Consider the following 16019-nt stretch of genomic DNA (forward strand, 5'->3'; position numbering starts at 1 on the left):
GATATCGAGTTGTATAGACCCGGGCATGACGTCTTTATATATATGCTTCGGGTAAATGTACTGTGACGTAGATAAGGGGTTTGATACCCTGTGCTCCTTACCCCCTTATCACCTTAGGTTTTATTGGTGGAAAAATTGTATGATCTGTTTGACTAGCTGATATGGTATATACTAGCCCTAGCTCTTGATTTCGACCTACTCTAGTATTGAATACAGGCGGTAATTTTTAGCTTGATAATGTGCTTGCGCATGTCGCCCGAGTTGTATGTGATGTTCTAGGAGATATGGGGCCTTAGGTGATGGATGGTATGGCTACTGTATTTGCCATTTTGAATTCAATCAAAAATATTCAGGCGTTGCTAATACGCGAATGTATAAGAGCTTACCCTGATCTTGTGTATATGCTAATACTATCTCTATGGCAACCACAGTTGGGATGCTTTACTGTATAGGAGGCTTGGTAGCAGCTAGATTAAAGGTATTTATCGGAAACCATGCCGCATCATGTTAGAACGATAATTGATGATGTAAATACTTAATAACGAAGTGTTTGGCGCCTTAGCATAGTGAATCTAGGTGTCTAAATAGTGGAATTAAGTAAGTACGTCGCGAAGCGCTACTCTAGATAAAGAACCTAAAATATTTGCTTAGCCTTTTTCCACGGTATAATAATCAATAACAACACTAGCTCTACCCCGGTTGACTTGTTGACGGTAAGTACCCCATATTCGTCTGTATAAAGACGTAAATCTTTCGCCATTCTTAATTGTCCTCTTAATCATAGTTCTCAATTTCTTTGGTTCTCCCCGTACTTACTATTTGTTTGTTGTTTATTTCTTCTCCTTGTCCTTTTTTGGCTATATACTTGATTTAATCTTAGTCGCTTTTAGGTATATTACTTGCGCTATTCTATTGGCAATTATCTCTCTCGGTGACGATTCTCTGATTATCTATGTGTCTGTTTGTAGGTGTAAATACCCAGAAAACTTAGTGTCCCTTAACTATTGTGTTGGTAAGTCACTATGTCGCTCCTGGGGCCTTTCAACACCAACGTCACCACTACTACCTATGATGTGGTGGAAACTAATATGGCGACTACAGAAGGCCGCCGATATTATCCCGCAGGCAGCATAAGCACCGATGACACTACTCTTAAGAAAGCTAATGAGATTAGACATAAGGACTTTATTGAGGCTGAGGTTACTCATCTGGCCCAACAACTTACCCGTCAATCAACGGGTTCTTCTATCTCGACTAACACCAACGAAAACATATTTGTGGTAGCCAAAGAGTACTCAACCCTGAACCCATATAGTAAGAACTTCAAGGCTGAGTATTGGATGAAGAACATTTTGGTAATCACCTCCTGCGACCCTAACAACTATCTGCAGCGCTAGGTAGGCTTAACGTTTTAGAACCTCGGTGTGCACGGGGTTAAAAGTCTAACGGATTTCCAAAGGGATGTAGCTAACTTAGTCCTGTAGATTGAAGGTTTGATCTGTTTACTTATGGGCAGTGGAAAGAACAAGATCCAGATTCTGTATGACTTTGATGGTCTAATCAAGGGTAGCGAGATGCTGGTTATCCTCGGCTGTCCCGGGTCTGGTTGTTCTACTTTTTTGAAGATAATTGTTGGAGAAATAAACGGTACTCTTAAAGATCGTGCTTCTTGTATTAACTACTAAGGTATCTCCGACAAGAAGATATAGAGCTAATTTCGCGGTGAGGCTATCTATATCACCGAAATAGATGTGTATTTCCTCTAGCTCTCTGTGGGTGACACTTTAAATTTTGTGGCTCTATCTTGTACTCTAAAAAACTGCCTGCTGGGTGTTACCCGGGAGCAGTATGTAGAGTATATACATAATGTTGTTATGGCTATGCTGGGCCTATCGCATATAATAGATACCTGTGTTGGTAACGACTTCGTCTGTGGTGTATCTGGTGGGGAATGGAAGCACGTCAGTCTAGCAGAGGCTATCCTTTGCGGTAGTCCTCTCTAGTACTGGGATAATAGTACCTGTGGTTTGGATAGTGTGAACGCCTTGGAATTCTGTAAGACCTTGAATCTAATGGCCAAGTATTCTGGTACTACTTACACTATGGCTATTTACCAAGCCTCTTAGAGTATCTACAATATTTTCGATAAAGTGATTGTGTTGTATAAGGGCCGATAGATCTACTTCGGCCATACTCTTAATACCAAGGATTTCTTTGTTAAGATAGGCTTCTAGTGCCCTAAGCGTCAGACGACTGCCGATTTCTTGATATTGCTTACTAACCTTACTAAGTAGATTGTTAAGCCTAGCTTTAAGAATACAGTCCCCTGTACCCCCGATGAGTTTGTAGCTGTCTGGAAGAATAGTGATGCGCATAAATAGCTCATACAAGACATTACCGCTTTTAATGAGCAGTACTCCATTGGTGGCGAATCTTTGCAGAAGTTCGTCGAGCCTTGTAAGGCTATACAGTCCAAAAACTAGTGGGTTAAGTCTTCTTATACCATATCTATCTCTAACTAAGTCTACTTATATATAATCTGGGGTTTCCAGCGTTTGAAGAGTGATGTGAGTTTGGCCTTGTCTGCTCTGATTGGAAATTTCATAATAGCTTTGATTATTGGCTTGATTTTCTTTCAATTACCCAACGACGTGACCAGTTTCTATTCTCGTGGTGCCCTTATCTTCTTCGTTGTCCTGCTCAACGTCTTCTCCAGTGCTCTGGAGATCTTGGTTCTCTATGCCCAACGTCCTATTGTTAAAAAGCAAACTTGCTACACCATGTATCATCTATTCGCTGAAACAATCACGTTGATGCTGTGTGATATGCCGTACAAGCTTTTTAACTCAGTGACTTTCAATATCCTGCTCTATTTCATGACTGGTCTTTGTTAAACCCCTGGCGCTTTCTTTATCTTCTTGTTTTTCTCCCTTCTGATCACCCTGATTATATCCCTGATCTTCCGTACCGTCGCTGTTTTTTTGTGTACTCTATCTTAGGCTCTGGTGCCTGCGGCCATCTTTATCTTGGGTCTGGTTATCTATATCGGTTTTATTATTCCAACGCGTAACATACTTCGCTGGTCTTGCTGGATAAACTACATTGACCCGATCACTTATGGCTTCAAGTCCTTAATAGTGAACAAGTTCCATGGCTGGGATTTTAAGTGCTCTTTGGGCTCTTTGGTCCCGTCTGGGGAGTCTTATACAGATGTCTTTCTTATCAACAAGATCTGCTTGTAGAAGGGAGCCCAGTCCGGTCAGAACTTCATTAATGGCGATGCCTATTTCATTGATAGCTTCTAGTACTCTAATAGCTATAAGTGGAGGAACCTGGGTATCATGTTTAGATTCATGATCTTCTTTACGGCTACCTACCTTATTAGTACTGAGTATATTTCCGAGTCTAAGTCTAAGGGTGAGGTACTGCTTTTCCGTCGCAGCCACATCCCTAAGCACTCTGGTAGCTCTAAGGGTGATATCGAGGCGCCTTATGTTGTAACCCTAGCCGAGAAGAAGGACGGTGTAGACACAGAGGGTGAAGTCATTACGAGTATCACAAGATAAACTGCTATCTTCCATTAGCAAGATATCTGCTATAACATCAAGATGAAAAATAATGAACGTCACATTCTCAACCATGTCGATAGCTAGGTTAAACCAGGTACCTGCACTACTCTTATAGGTGTTTCTGGAGCTGGTAAAACCACTCTTCTGGATGTTCTTGCTATTTGTGTGACTATAGGTGTTGTTTTTAGGGAAATGTTGGTTAATGGTTGGCCTCGCGACCAGTCTTTCTAGCGAAAGACTGGTTATATCTAGTAATAGGACCTCCATCTCCACACTACCACTATCCGCAAGGCACTCCGCTTTAGTTCTGTTCTTTGCTAACCCACCCATACCAATCACCAAGAAAAGCTTAACTATATCGAGAAGGTGATCAAACTTCTTAGTATGAACCACTATACTGACGCCATCGTCAGTATTCCCGGTAAAGATCTCAACGTCGAGTAATGTAAATTTCTAACTATTGTTGTTGAGCTCGTCGCCAAGCCACAGCTACTCCTCTTCCTTGACGAACCCACATCCAGCCTTAACAGTCAGATTTCTTGGTTCATTCTCAATCTTATTAATACCCTCACCAAACATAGCTAGGCTATCCTCTACACAATCCACCAGCCCTCTACAATACTCTTCCAACGTTTTGACTACCTACTTTTTCTTACTAAGGGTAGCAAGACAATCTACTTCAGGGAAATTAGAGAGAAATCCTCAACACTTTCTAGCTACTTTAAAAGGAATAGAGTGCGTTTATTGTCTCCTGAGGCCAACCCCGTTGAGTAGATGCTTAAAGTCATTAGTACTGCTCCTGGATCCCATAGTAATTGTGATTGGCCTGCCGTATGGCATCAAAGCCCAGAGTGTAAAGAAGTGTTGAATCACCTAGCGGGTTTAAAATCGACACTTTCTCAAAAACCCATAAAGCCAACCAGCGATGGTGTCTATAGATACAAGGAGTTTATTGCTCCGTTTTTTATTTAACTCTGGGAGTGTCTCGTTTACGTGTTCAGTCAATATTGGTGAACTCCTGTCTATATTTACTCCAAGTCAGCTCTTTTGATACTTACGGCCCTCTATATTGGGTTTTTGTTTTTTAAAGCACATAATAATATCCAGGGTCTTCAGAACTAGATGTTTAGTGTTTTTATGTTTATGACTATCTTTGGTAACCTAACCCAGCAAATTATACCTCATTTCATCACCCAACGTTCTTTGTACAAAGCACAAGAACGTCCGTCAAAGGCCTACTCATAGAAGGCATTCATAATTGTGAATATTCTTGTGGAACTGTCTTGGAATATACTTATGGCTGTTTTTATCTTTGTTTGTTGGTACTACCCAATAGGTCTCTACCGCAACACCCAGTCTAATTCTGTTACTGATGTGAACTCCGTCCTCGAACGCGGTACCCTAATGTTCCTGCTGATCCTGGTATTTCTTCTGTTTACTTCTATATTTGTCTATATGATAATCGCCGGAGTCGAGCTTGTAGAGATGGGCGGTAACCTAGCGAACCTGATCTTCTCTGTCTGCCTGATCTTCTGTGGTGTCCTCGCTATCCTGGACCAAATGCCTCATTTCTAGATTTTTATATACTGCGTCTCTCCTTTTATATATCTTGTCTTAGTGATGCTCTCCGCTGGTGTATCAGGTATAGATGTTGTTTACAAGCCCATCAAATATCTTTACTTTGACCCTCCGACCGGTGAAACCTGTGTATCTTATATGAGTCCTTATATTTTCTAAAAAGACGGCTACCTCCAGAATCCTGACGCTACTATTGAGTGTTCCTTTTGCAATATTAAAAATACCAATACTTTCCTTGCCGGTATATGTAGCTACTACAAGAATACCTAACAAAATTTCGGCTTTATGTGGATTTACATCGTTTTTAACATTACAACAACAGTTTTTATATACTGGCTCATTCGTATACCAAAGGGAAATTGGAATAAGAGCTACGCTTGAGCTTGAACGTTTCTTCTTATTTTTGTTTTTTCTTTTTTTTAACTATTTTATGAGAGCTACTAACCTAAGAGTATCTATTTTAGATATATTATTCTTCGTCAAGGGCTGTAGTCTTGTTTCTTTTTTTTTAATATGTTTTATTGTTCAATGTCACTTTGTTTTACTTTTGGCTTCCCGATAAGTGAATATAATATGTTGTGATGTGAGGCTAGTACAAATTGGGAATAAAGCCAAACTATCGGAATTATTCCCAAGATGTTTATAGCAAGAACCAAAAATTCTTATTTTGAAGTTCTTCTTACACTTAAATCTGTAGAAATGGTATTATAATTTAAGATTAGATATCCTATCCACATCAAAAGTTAGCTTAGAAAGAAATAAGCTGGTAAAGCTGATGACCGCCTATATTACATTAGGGTTACAGTAGGTTTCTTCTAAACCTTAGGATAAGGTAGGAGTTATACTTAGGCTTGTGATATATAACTAAAGCGAATAAAAAGCTGTGACGTGAAGACTTGAGTTCTTAAGCATGGCTTGGCTCTAAGGGGTTAGACTAGAATAGTATATCTCCCTACTACTAAGGAGAATGTATAGAAGAATGTGGTCTAGAACATTCTCTTCTGGTAGTGGATGTCTTGGTAATTCCTGAGTATCTGCTAAATGATTATGACATGCTGTGTTGAAGTAGCTTGATTCCCCCGCCAGAAGATAGTAACTAAACTAAAAAACCTCCCCCGAGTGATAAATTCAGAACTTGATTATCTAAATGCTATCAAGATGTTGGTTCAAACTGTTATTAGCATAGAACTACAACGTCAAGTCAAAACCTGCACCTTAACGGTCTATTCTTATCAGAGTCACAAGTGTCTCATATACAATGCTGGGCATACGCTCCAGGTAGCCGCAAAACACTCTTTTAATAGAAGGTATGAAGATGGCCACTGGTGTGGCGAGCTCAAGTCCAACGCTATCATTACCGCTGAATACGTGATGTTGTGACAGGCTTTAGGTCTTAACTTGTCGCTTGATTGGAAGGAATTGATTATATGGTTTCTTTCAGAGCAAAATGAAAACGGCGCCTGGGCTATAGCACCTGATTATCCCGGAGACATTTCAGCTTCAACCGAGGCATATCTTGTACTGAGGCTGCTGGGAGTCTATCCTGACCAGGTACTGATGTAGTAAGCCCGTTGCTTTATCGTTTCTGCTGGCGGGGTTGCCAAGGTCTGTATCTTCACGCGAATCTATTTGGCTATATTTGGTTTTTTCCCCTGGGAAGCAGTACCAGAACTACCAGCAGAGTTCATATTGCTGTTTTTAATTGCGCCGATCAATATCTACCGGTTGTTATCTTGGGTGTGTAGTATAATTGTTCCTTTATTGATCGTAGCTTATCACTGTCTAATATATTCTCTTCCAAATAGAAGATCAGAAACGAACGATTTCCTAGATGAATTGTGGGTGGATCCCTCTAATAAGATGGTACTATACTTCCTGCCACTATGGGAGTCATGCAAAACAGATGCCATATCTTTTATATTTACTGCAGTTGATATGGTGTTTCGTTGGTTTGGCGGTCTGCGATATTTACCTAGTTGTGGATATGCTCGGAGAAAGTGTATTGAATGGATTCTGGAACATCAAGAAAAAGAGGGAGACTGGGCTGGAATATTTCCCCCGATGTATGTTGGTATTCTTGCGCTGACCCTCGAGGGATTTTTAATTGATTATACTGTAGTTCAGAGCAGCCTGGAAGCTATTGAGTGGTTTTCATGGTATGATAAGCGTGGGAAAAGAATTTAAGCATGTCTATCCCCTATTTGGGATACGATCCTGATAACCATTGGTCTTTGTGATGCTGGTCATAATAATGGCCTCTTAGTTGGGGTAGACTGGATCAAGGCTCATTAGTTCTTGGGACTGGAGGGTGACTGGCGGATATATAAACCTAATATTTCTCTAGGTGGTTTTAGTTTTAAATACTTCAACAGATGGTATCTAGATGTTGATGATACTACTGCAACCGTTCTTGCTATGATCAAACACGACCCACAGTCAAGATGCTCCTTTTTTGTATTACAGGCTGTGGAGTGGATTCTTGGGATGTAAAACCAGGATAGAGGTTAGGGTGCATTCGATATTAATAATGATAGCCTATTTTTGAATAAAATCCTATTTAGTGATATGGATAGCCTCTGTGATCTATTAACTGTAGATGTTATAGGCTGTATCCTGGAGGCTTTTGGTCTGCTTATGTAAATGTTAATTACCGGCCATAGTGCCAAAGTCTCTGATGGTCTTATCGACCGCATGAGCCTTGCTTGCAACCGTACCATTGACTACCTTGCTTATAGCCAGGAGCCTACTGGAGTGTGGTATGGCCGCTGGGGCTCTAACTATATCTACGGCACGAGTAATGTGCTTTGTGGCCTAACATACTTTGTTGAAAAAGAAACCGGGACCATTGAGATTAACGATGTTATTAAAGGCTTCATGGAGTCTGTGGTTGATTGGCTGAAGCTGAATCAAAATCACGATGGTGGATGGGGTGAAACTCTCATATCCTACAAAGACATTAAGCTTGGTGGTAATAGCCCCTCAACAGTATTATAAATTGTATGGGCGCTCATAGGGTTGCTTATATATCTTCCTGTATTGGACAAAGCAGTCCAAGATGGTGTCCAATATCTGGTGCGGACATAAACTATGTCGAATGATGATATTGAGGTAACTTGGTTGGAATCTTAATATACCGGAACCGGGTTCTCTAATCATTTTTATTTGGGATATTCTTTATATCTATATTATTTCCTAATGATGGCTCTTGGGCGATTTTTACGATTGGTACAGCAGCAAGGTCTGCAGCATGGGCTAGAAGTGCTTTGAAATATGTATGTGGCTTATATGGCTGAGTTTCATTACAATAACAAGCTTGTGTGGTTATGTGATGTATCTGATACTATGAATATCTGTGTACAATAAGTGCCTAGCTTTACTGATAGTGAAGGTGCTAGGCTAGCTAGCATTGATGCTATTCTATTAGGCAAAAGACTATTGTATGAACAGTATCTGCTTGTCTTTGTGCCGATCTGTTCCTTGAAAGTATAATTATGCCAGCGTTCTTAATTAATTGCGATGGAGATTGCTGCTGTTGTAGGAATTAGAGAACATAGCTTGTTTTTAGTTTCAAATTCTTTGGTGGTATGTAATATCCTACATGTGAATAGATATAGGTAGAATTGTAAAGGAAGAAGAAGAAGATCATGTCCTAGTGTGATTCCCTCCTCCTAATCATTATATTTGTTTTCGCTGGGGGAATCCTGAGAGATCCTAGCCACTAGCTTGTAGGCTGTTGAGTAACGGGTTGAATATTGTAATTCAACAAGACATAAGAAATGAAGATTTTAAGCTGTGTTGAAATAAACCAACGGCTAGGGCATGACTATGAGTAATTTGGTATTAGAAGAGAGGTTTCCAGAACCAATAATTGAATATCAGTAGTAACTTATGTGCCGATTGTAACCAAAGGTTAGATAGGTCTCAGATATAGAAGTACTGTTATTTTGGTTTGTATCCTTGTCTAACTTATTAAGACTAGAGGTTGTGTGTGGGTTCGCCGGCGCTTTTTCCCTTAGAGACCTCTAAAAACGGAAAGGGCTGAAATTCTCTGCATCAGGGTATTGTGTTTGATCTCTGTGTACGGCATAAGCTGAAACAGCAATCGCAGTACCCTTTTTGAGAAAAAGACTATTATCGGTTATAAGATCGGTTATGGCTAACCGTCGAAGACTTAGTGTGTTGACGTCATAAAGCTGAAAGGCCTTGTGTATGATGCTATTAAGGCGGTGTATTTGAGCCAGGGTAGCTTTGCTCTAAGTGCCATTAGCATCTTGTAACACACTTTCAATTTCCTCGCGAAGATCCTCTAATATCTTTTGTTTTGGATCGGCTCCGACGATGCATAGTATTGTATGAGTGCTTATGATAGCGGTATTGTGAACCGTAGTGAAGTTGGTAGATATGAGTATGGATGTAAGAATCTCTGGGCTTATAGCTTTCTCCGTGTTTAAATTCTTTTGAGTCTCTTGGATATACTATGTGACGAATGTGTTGGAAGGTATGTATTTATTATCGGACCTAATTCCTGTACGGTCTATATAGGCTAGATGTTGTTTCACAATTGGTAATGTGTGTTTGGTGTATTGGTGAGAGAGATATTGGATTAGTATTTTGATGAGTCTTCCAAATATTGGTCGCAGAAATGAGGGGAGAAACTTGACTGCCATTGCCGCTGGGAAAAAGACTTCAATGTACTGTAATATTATACTTAGATAATTCCTATTTCGGCCTGAGAATATTATGAGCTTTACCTGAGCGCTGGTAAGTGAAAGAACTTTGAGGTTGTTACTTATATAAAGGAAAGCCAACAAACATTCTGTTGGATGCGGAGACGATGTTATTAAGCACATTATCATATAGGTATATAGATTTCTACTGCTTGGTATCCAGTCCCTAGGCTTCATCACAGGTTCATTATATCTCATCATGAACTTTAAGAACAATTGAACTACTATTTCGCTTCAAAGCTGTATATATCAGGTTTGCATATAGTGGCTTGTGTATAGTTTTTGTAGCAGGCAGGGTATAGTCCATTTGAAATTGCTCTTTTTGGCTTGCAACGAAGTCTAGTAAGTGTGGAGGCTACCTGATAAGCCATCCAATACTGCTCTGTGGTAGTACAATAACCGGCCTATTAGTGAAAGTAGATATAATGTAAGCAAACCCTCAAGACGAAAACTGGTAGTGGGTATCAGCTAGTACTATTAAATGGGTGGAAAGGGAGAATTAAAACTATTCTGTGGGTCTGTAAGAGTAGATTTGGGAGGTTAATAAATGTAGTGGCTAGGCCATAAGTGCATACAAATACCTGATTCTAGATGCTAGCCCACAGCACCCCCCTTGGTACTATTCCCGCAAGGAAAAATTTTTGATGGATGTAGAAAGCGAATAAAATGAAGAAGACCATAGAAGTGAAAAAGGCCTATAATGGGCTAGCCATCGTGTAGATATCTATGATGATAGTTAGTAAAAGTTGGTATGAGAAATCCTTTGAAGAGAAGACCAAATAAGCTTGGACGGTGATGTACATGTGAGGAATTTAGGTGAATTTTGTGCTGGGAATAAACTAGCTCGTGACGTGTAAGCGTAATTTAATTATTTACTGATTTTTGATATATCAGCATTACCTCTACTTGGAGGTTTAGTGGTTGACAGTAGGGACCGCCGGGTAAGGATGTTTGTATATACCTAGCTACAGCTATCAGTACGGAAACAGGTCAGGTATTAATAAGCTTTCTAGATCCCTAGGATAGGATTTTTAGTTGCTAATATTATAATACTACTACCAATTGTGTTTAGACCTGGTAATTGATTGAATATCTGCAAGCAGAATGAGTAAGAGTTATGTTATCTAGACAGTTACTTTATCGAACAAACCTGTCCCGCCTCAGAGAGCTTTCTATCAACCGCTAAAATCTCTTACTCTGGATTGATAACTATTGATATATTTGTCGCCTCTTTATTAGCTTTAGCTGATTGCTAGTTTGATAACTAGTGCTATGATATTTATATTGCTAGCTTCCTTTGGTTTTATCGCCTGGCTACTCCCTTGTACTGTTTATCTCTTACACTACCTCATTAACACCCTTTTTATTACATATACGTCCAAAAACTCCTGTCTGCGACTCATTAGTATCTTCATTCTTATGTTTCTATGTTATGTATAAGTTATTCTTACACCGTTTCTCAATAACAGTCCTATGTGGAACATGTGGATTGGGATGGAATGTTTTGTTTGTTTTATCCACTCCCTGAACATCCTCCTTATTCTAAAAATCGACATTGTGGACTTGGGGCGTGGATTAAGACTACGACCACAGGGCGAAAACACAAATCTACAGAATGCTCTGTTCTTGGTGTTAAGTGTTAGAGGAATAAGAACCGAGTGGTAGGCTAAGAACATCCTGTCCCTTTTATTCTTCTATGGCTCACGAAAACCAAGCCACTTGCTTTTCCTTCTAAGATAGTGCGTAATTTTTGCGTGGTAGCACATATTTTTGGACTTTTTGTGTGCAGTCTTGTATAGTCGATCGCCTGGAGACCAAGTCCGCCTTCGAGGCCTAGGTATTGAGTTTCTCTTTCTCTCCGCAAGCATAGAATAACTTAAAGTGTGTATCGGTATTGGTCTGATTATTTGGTTTGTTATTAGTTGTGTGATTGTTGATTGCTTGTATCGGCTATTCAGCATCATATTTATTGTTAGTGGCCTCTCAACTCCCGAAGACTGGCTGCTGTCTTTCAACAGTATGTTTGAGGTATGGATACTTCGCTGGTTCTGGGGTACTTTCTGGCACCAGTACCTAAGATGGTCGTTCAGTGCAGTGGCGACTATAGTAACAAAAGACTTGTTACAGTTGTTGAAACCAAGTCTAGTGGAGCGATATATACACACATTGTGTGTGTTTATGCTCTCTGGTGCACTTCATTTATTGCTGGATATAGGCTTTGGATTATCATAGCGAGAATTGCATACATTACTCTTCTTCTGCAGTTTTACATTGGGGATTATAGTCAAAGATGGTATGCAGGGGCTATGGTGGCGCTGGTCAAGCCCAAACTCTGGATAAATACAGAGGTAATAGAAGGAGAAAAATATGTTTTTGGATAGACAAACAAAGTCAACAACACCCCTCTAACAAAAGGGGTTTGGCTTCCTGTGGGTATACACTTAGATGAGCATGATGGCACTGCTGTATTCGTACCCTCATATACAGCTCCCACACCAAGATCTTGTTGTCCTCATTCCGTACAAACTCATTGGGAATACTGATTTACGTTTAGCTATTTTGTGTCTTGGAATTAGCACTTTAGCCTTGTGATGGGGGTTTGGGGTGAGAATTTGAGGAGCCACACTTAGCTCACTGACAAGCTCGATTTATAGTTTGAAAAGGGCCTATTATAGTATCGGATAGACCAATCTTTCTTGACATGAATAGCAGTCAGTTGCACCAATAAAAAGAGAGATTCTTATCGTTGGATCACTATCACTAAATTATCTACCCAAAAGGAAGCTAGTGGTTCGTACACGTCCGTGCTTGTACACTTGTAGACTAATCTAGAGCATTGGTGCAGTTATACCTAGTAATTTGCGCTAGACGGAATAGTCGGGTATCCTAGTTTATCTTATCTAAGCTGATGAATATGTCTACGTACCGTATTGAGGTAAGTCTTAGATATAAACTAGTAACTGGCTATTGATGATGCTAGTTTATTTGATATGCTGCCCTATTTGCCTAAGGGATCTGACGATAATCAGCTTGTGAGAGAGGCCAAGGCCACTTTCAGCCTCATGGTTAAATCTAAAAAGCCTAATATCATCCTCTATAGCTATCAAGACAACTCGTCTAATATTTTCGTCAACCGACTTCGCAGTATAGATATAGACAAGGTTTTTAGCCTGCCCGGCCTCAAAATGAGCTTTGATTGTGAGGTCCAGAGAATCAACGCATTTTATCCTAGTTATGCGGTCAACTATAACGCAACATATAGCTGCTTTTGTTGTCTCCTTCCGGAATTCATATAAGCCTTTTATCAATGGACTGAAGAATGGCAAGAAGAGCCATGGATGGAAACTTTACGGTTGTATTGTATTATAATTGCTCAACAAGTCAGAAGTAAGCTGGACTACCTACATTCACTTGGCAGTTCATTATAATAACATAAATCAGGAGAGCAGAAGATGTAAGCCGATGGAGAAATTAGTTGATGAAAAGTTATTAGGCGTCGCTGGGAAAATATTAACGATGCTTTAAGCTTAGAAAGTTAAAAAACTGGTTGGGGAACTTTATTTTTATTCATTGCTCTTATTTCTCTAATATCTGCTATGAACGATTCTGTGTAAAGCCTTTTTGATGGTCTATGGTCTTTTAATTTCACGCTTTGCTTGACTAAAAATTTGGCATGCCTAGTTTTGGGCCCAAATTTTATGAAGGTTTCCATTTAAGTGCCTTGAGTGTGGAGAACTAATTAATTATATTGCCTACTGCAAAAGAGAAGGAAATCAATATAATTATAGAGCCCTGGTATGGGGTGATATCCTTTGGAAAGAAAAGCCATCCAAGGGAAAACAAAGACTGAAAGAGAGGATTCATCTCTCACCTAGCTATTGTAAGAAACGACCACTATCCTACTCTCTAAGGGCAAGCTATTAATGAGCTGGAACATAGTAGATGTTCCTCTTGGGTGATCCGAAGACTTCATAAGAGTGGTAGTCTATACTTTTAATCTGGGCGTGATAGGACCCTGATTGTCTAAGTTGCCCTCAGAAGTAGTGACAGGCTCTATAGATAACACAAATAAGCTTAGCGGGTGCTGCCCTAATGTATTTGTGAACCTGCTGAGTGCTATCAATGGAAAGTAATAAGGGTAAAATAAGTATCCTATGTAAAAGTGGTTCGGGAATCTAGTTCTAGTATAATGTCCTTTATACCACGTTGCACCTTAAGGACCTACATTCTTCTGTGTTCTTAGTAGATACTCTACTCTGTTGAGGATGGCTCTTGTTGATGGCGATAAGTAAGGAAGCAGGCCTATAATTGCCCAAGCTGTTTGTGATGCGGTTGATGGGCCTGAGCCAACTCATAGAGGGTCTTCATATGAGTGTAGTGTCTCACCCTAGTCACCATCCTGGTTTTGAGTGAACTTGAGCCATTGTGTTGTGTCCTTAATGTTGTCAAGAATGCTGTTATCTCTCTTAACCTAAGTGTTGCTTTCTGTAGTACCGACAAAGTATTACAGTGCACAAAAGGCAGCACTAGTTCCGTATAGATAATTGCAACCCCAACGCCTATACCAGGCACCCGAGGGCTCTTACATACTAGAAAGGTAATTAATTGTTCTTTGGGAGGCTGCTATCAGATGATCGACCAGTTTGCTTTTATCAGCTTGTGTCTTGTGCTTCCTGCTAATTAACAAGAAGAGTCCGAAGACCTCCAGCACATGACCGCTGATGTCTGGAGTAGATAGATCACATAAAGCCTTTATATCGCTGAAAGGTATCTTGTTTAGAAACAGGTTGTTGTTATCCCAATCAAAGGCTCCCCAACCCTTGTCTTTGTTCTGTATTCTAAGGAGCCATTTCAGTGCACGTGGCACATTAGACGAAAACACAGTATGAGTGTCCTGTCTGATCATTGACAGAATAGCCGCCACTATGTCATCCACATCGGGGTACCAGGTGTTGAAGTACCTAAAGCTAAAACCACCCGGCTCCAGTCTGGGATTGTATAGTGCCCAGTCACTGTATTTATTGAGAACCTGTCGATCTTGAGCCCATGATACAGACCGTGTAAGAAATATACTGTTCTGTAGCATTCTGGCATCACTAAGGCCAATAATCATCAAGCTGGTATCCCAGAAAGCGGAAATCGTAGTTTGAATCCTCTTCCTGAGGCAGTCGCGCCACGAATATCGCTTAATGGCTTTCAGTCCTCGACGGATAGGGTCTGAATCTAACCCATACCCTTCTAAACTTAAAGTGAATATAGCTCCATGTAGTGACGGTATTATATCACCGAAATCTCTGGCCTCCTCTTGGTGTGTGAGTATCTAATCAATGTATCTTCGAATGGAATACCGACGGACAGGGTTGAACTTCCTTAGACTGTTCAAGCGATGTAAATATGAGTCAACCAAGTTGAATGCAAAAGCGATGGTGTTGTATTCCTACGGTACTAGCAAGTCATTGGTGTAAGGAATGGTCTTATTGGCTGGGTTGTACCACAGTTCGTCCAGATACATATTGGATTCAGATCTCCCGTTTGGCAGAGTATAGATAGGACGATGATGAGAAATGATTAGAAGCGGTATAATAGTTGCCCGCGCCTAAGCTGACTATTGATAGATATTAATAGGTAGTACGGATGGTATGAGGATCAACTCAGGAGGCAGTTCTGGTACTGCGGTCCACGGAAATAGGCTGAATATGGCGAGGTATATATGGGTGAAGACGCGGACTTTGGCAACTCTACCAGCTGTGATGATGAAATCGTGAGATTTTTGCAATTGGTGGTTCTCCTTGGGTAAACCTAGTAATTTCAAGGTAAGGTAAGTCTCTACTGTTGTTGAGATGTCTCTTGGATAGTACGGTGCGATGCTCTAAGAGCCATCTGTTGCTTGTATGGAAAGCAGCCAGGAGATAATTGCTTCCCGGTCGTTCAGGAGGTCTAGTCCTAAAGCATGATAAAGAAAAATATATTTGGTAGTTGTAGTTGCGTTTGTCTTAACTTCACTATACTAGTGTCCGTCCGGCTTTATCTGCTCTATGCTGTGATTTGTTGTAAGAGAGAGTGACCGATTTATTCTGAGTGGTAAGGAGCTGCTTTCAGGGTGGCCAATTAGTGTGGTGCTTTGTGTTGTGATCTCATTTGTCTG

At 40.3% G+C, this 16019-nt stretch overlaps 3 protein-coding genes across 3 annotated transcripts; all 3 read left to right on the forward strand.

Annotated features, from left to right (window-relative positions):
• Positions 1 to 1022: 1022 nt before the first annotated feature.
• On the forward strand, positions 1023 to 1397 carry N7478_011577 (CDR ABC transporter; the record flags this gene model as incomplete). The annotated part of the gene is made up of 1 exon (XM_056927791.1): positions 1023 to 1397. The coding sequence occupies one exon, from the start codon at positions 1023 to 1025 to the stop codon at positions 1395 to 1397; it is 375 nt and encodes a 124-aa protein (XP_056773518.1).
• Positions 1398 to 3341: 1944 nt separating this feature from the next.
• On the forward strand, positions 3342 to 3566 carry N7478_011578 (uncharacterized protein; the record flags this gene model as incomplete). The annotated part of the gene is made up of 1 exon (XM_056927792.1): positions 3342 to 3566. One exon carries the CDS (start codon positions 3342 to 3344, stop codon positions 3564 to 3566), a length of 225 nt encoding a protein of 74 aa, XP_056773519.1.
• Positions 3567 to 7787: 4221 nt separating this feature from the next.
• Positions 7788 to 8141, forward strand: N7478_011579 (uncharacterized protein; the record flags this gene model as incomplete). Its single annotated transcript, XM_056927793.1, has 1 exon — positions 7788 to 8141. One exon carries the CDS (start codon positions 7788 to 7790, stop codon positions 8139 to 8141), a length of 354 nt encoding a protein of 117 aa, XP_056773520.1.
• Positions 8142 to 16019: the final 7878 nt, after the last annotated feature.

Source organism: Penicillium angulare (assembly GCF_028827245.1).
Source record: "Penicillium angulare strain IBT 27051 chromosome Unknown utg000009l_segment0_segment0, whole genome shotgun sequence".
In the NCBI taxonomy this organism is placed as follows: Eukaryota; Fungi; Ascomycota; class Eurotiomycetes; order Eurotiales; family Aspergillaceae; genus Penicillium; species Penicillium angulare.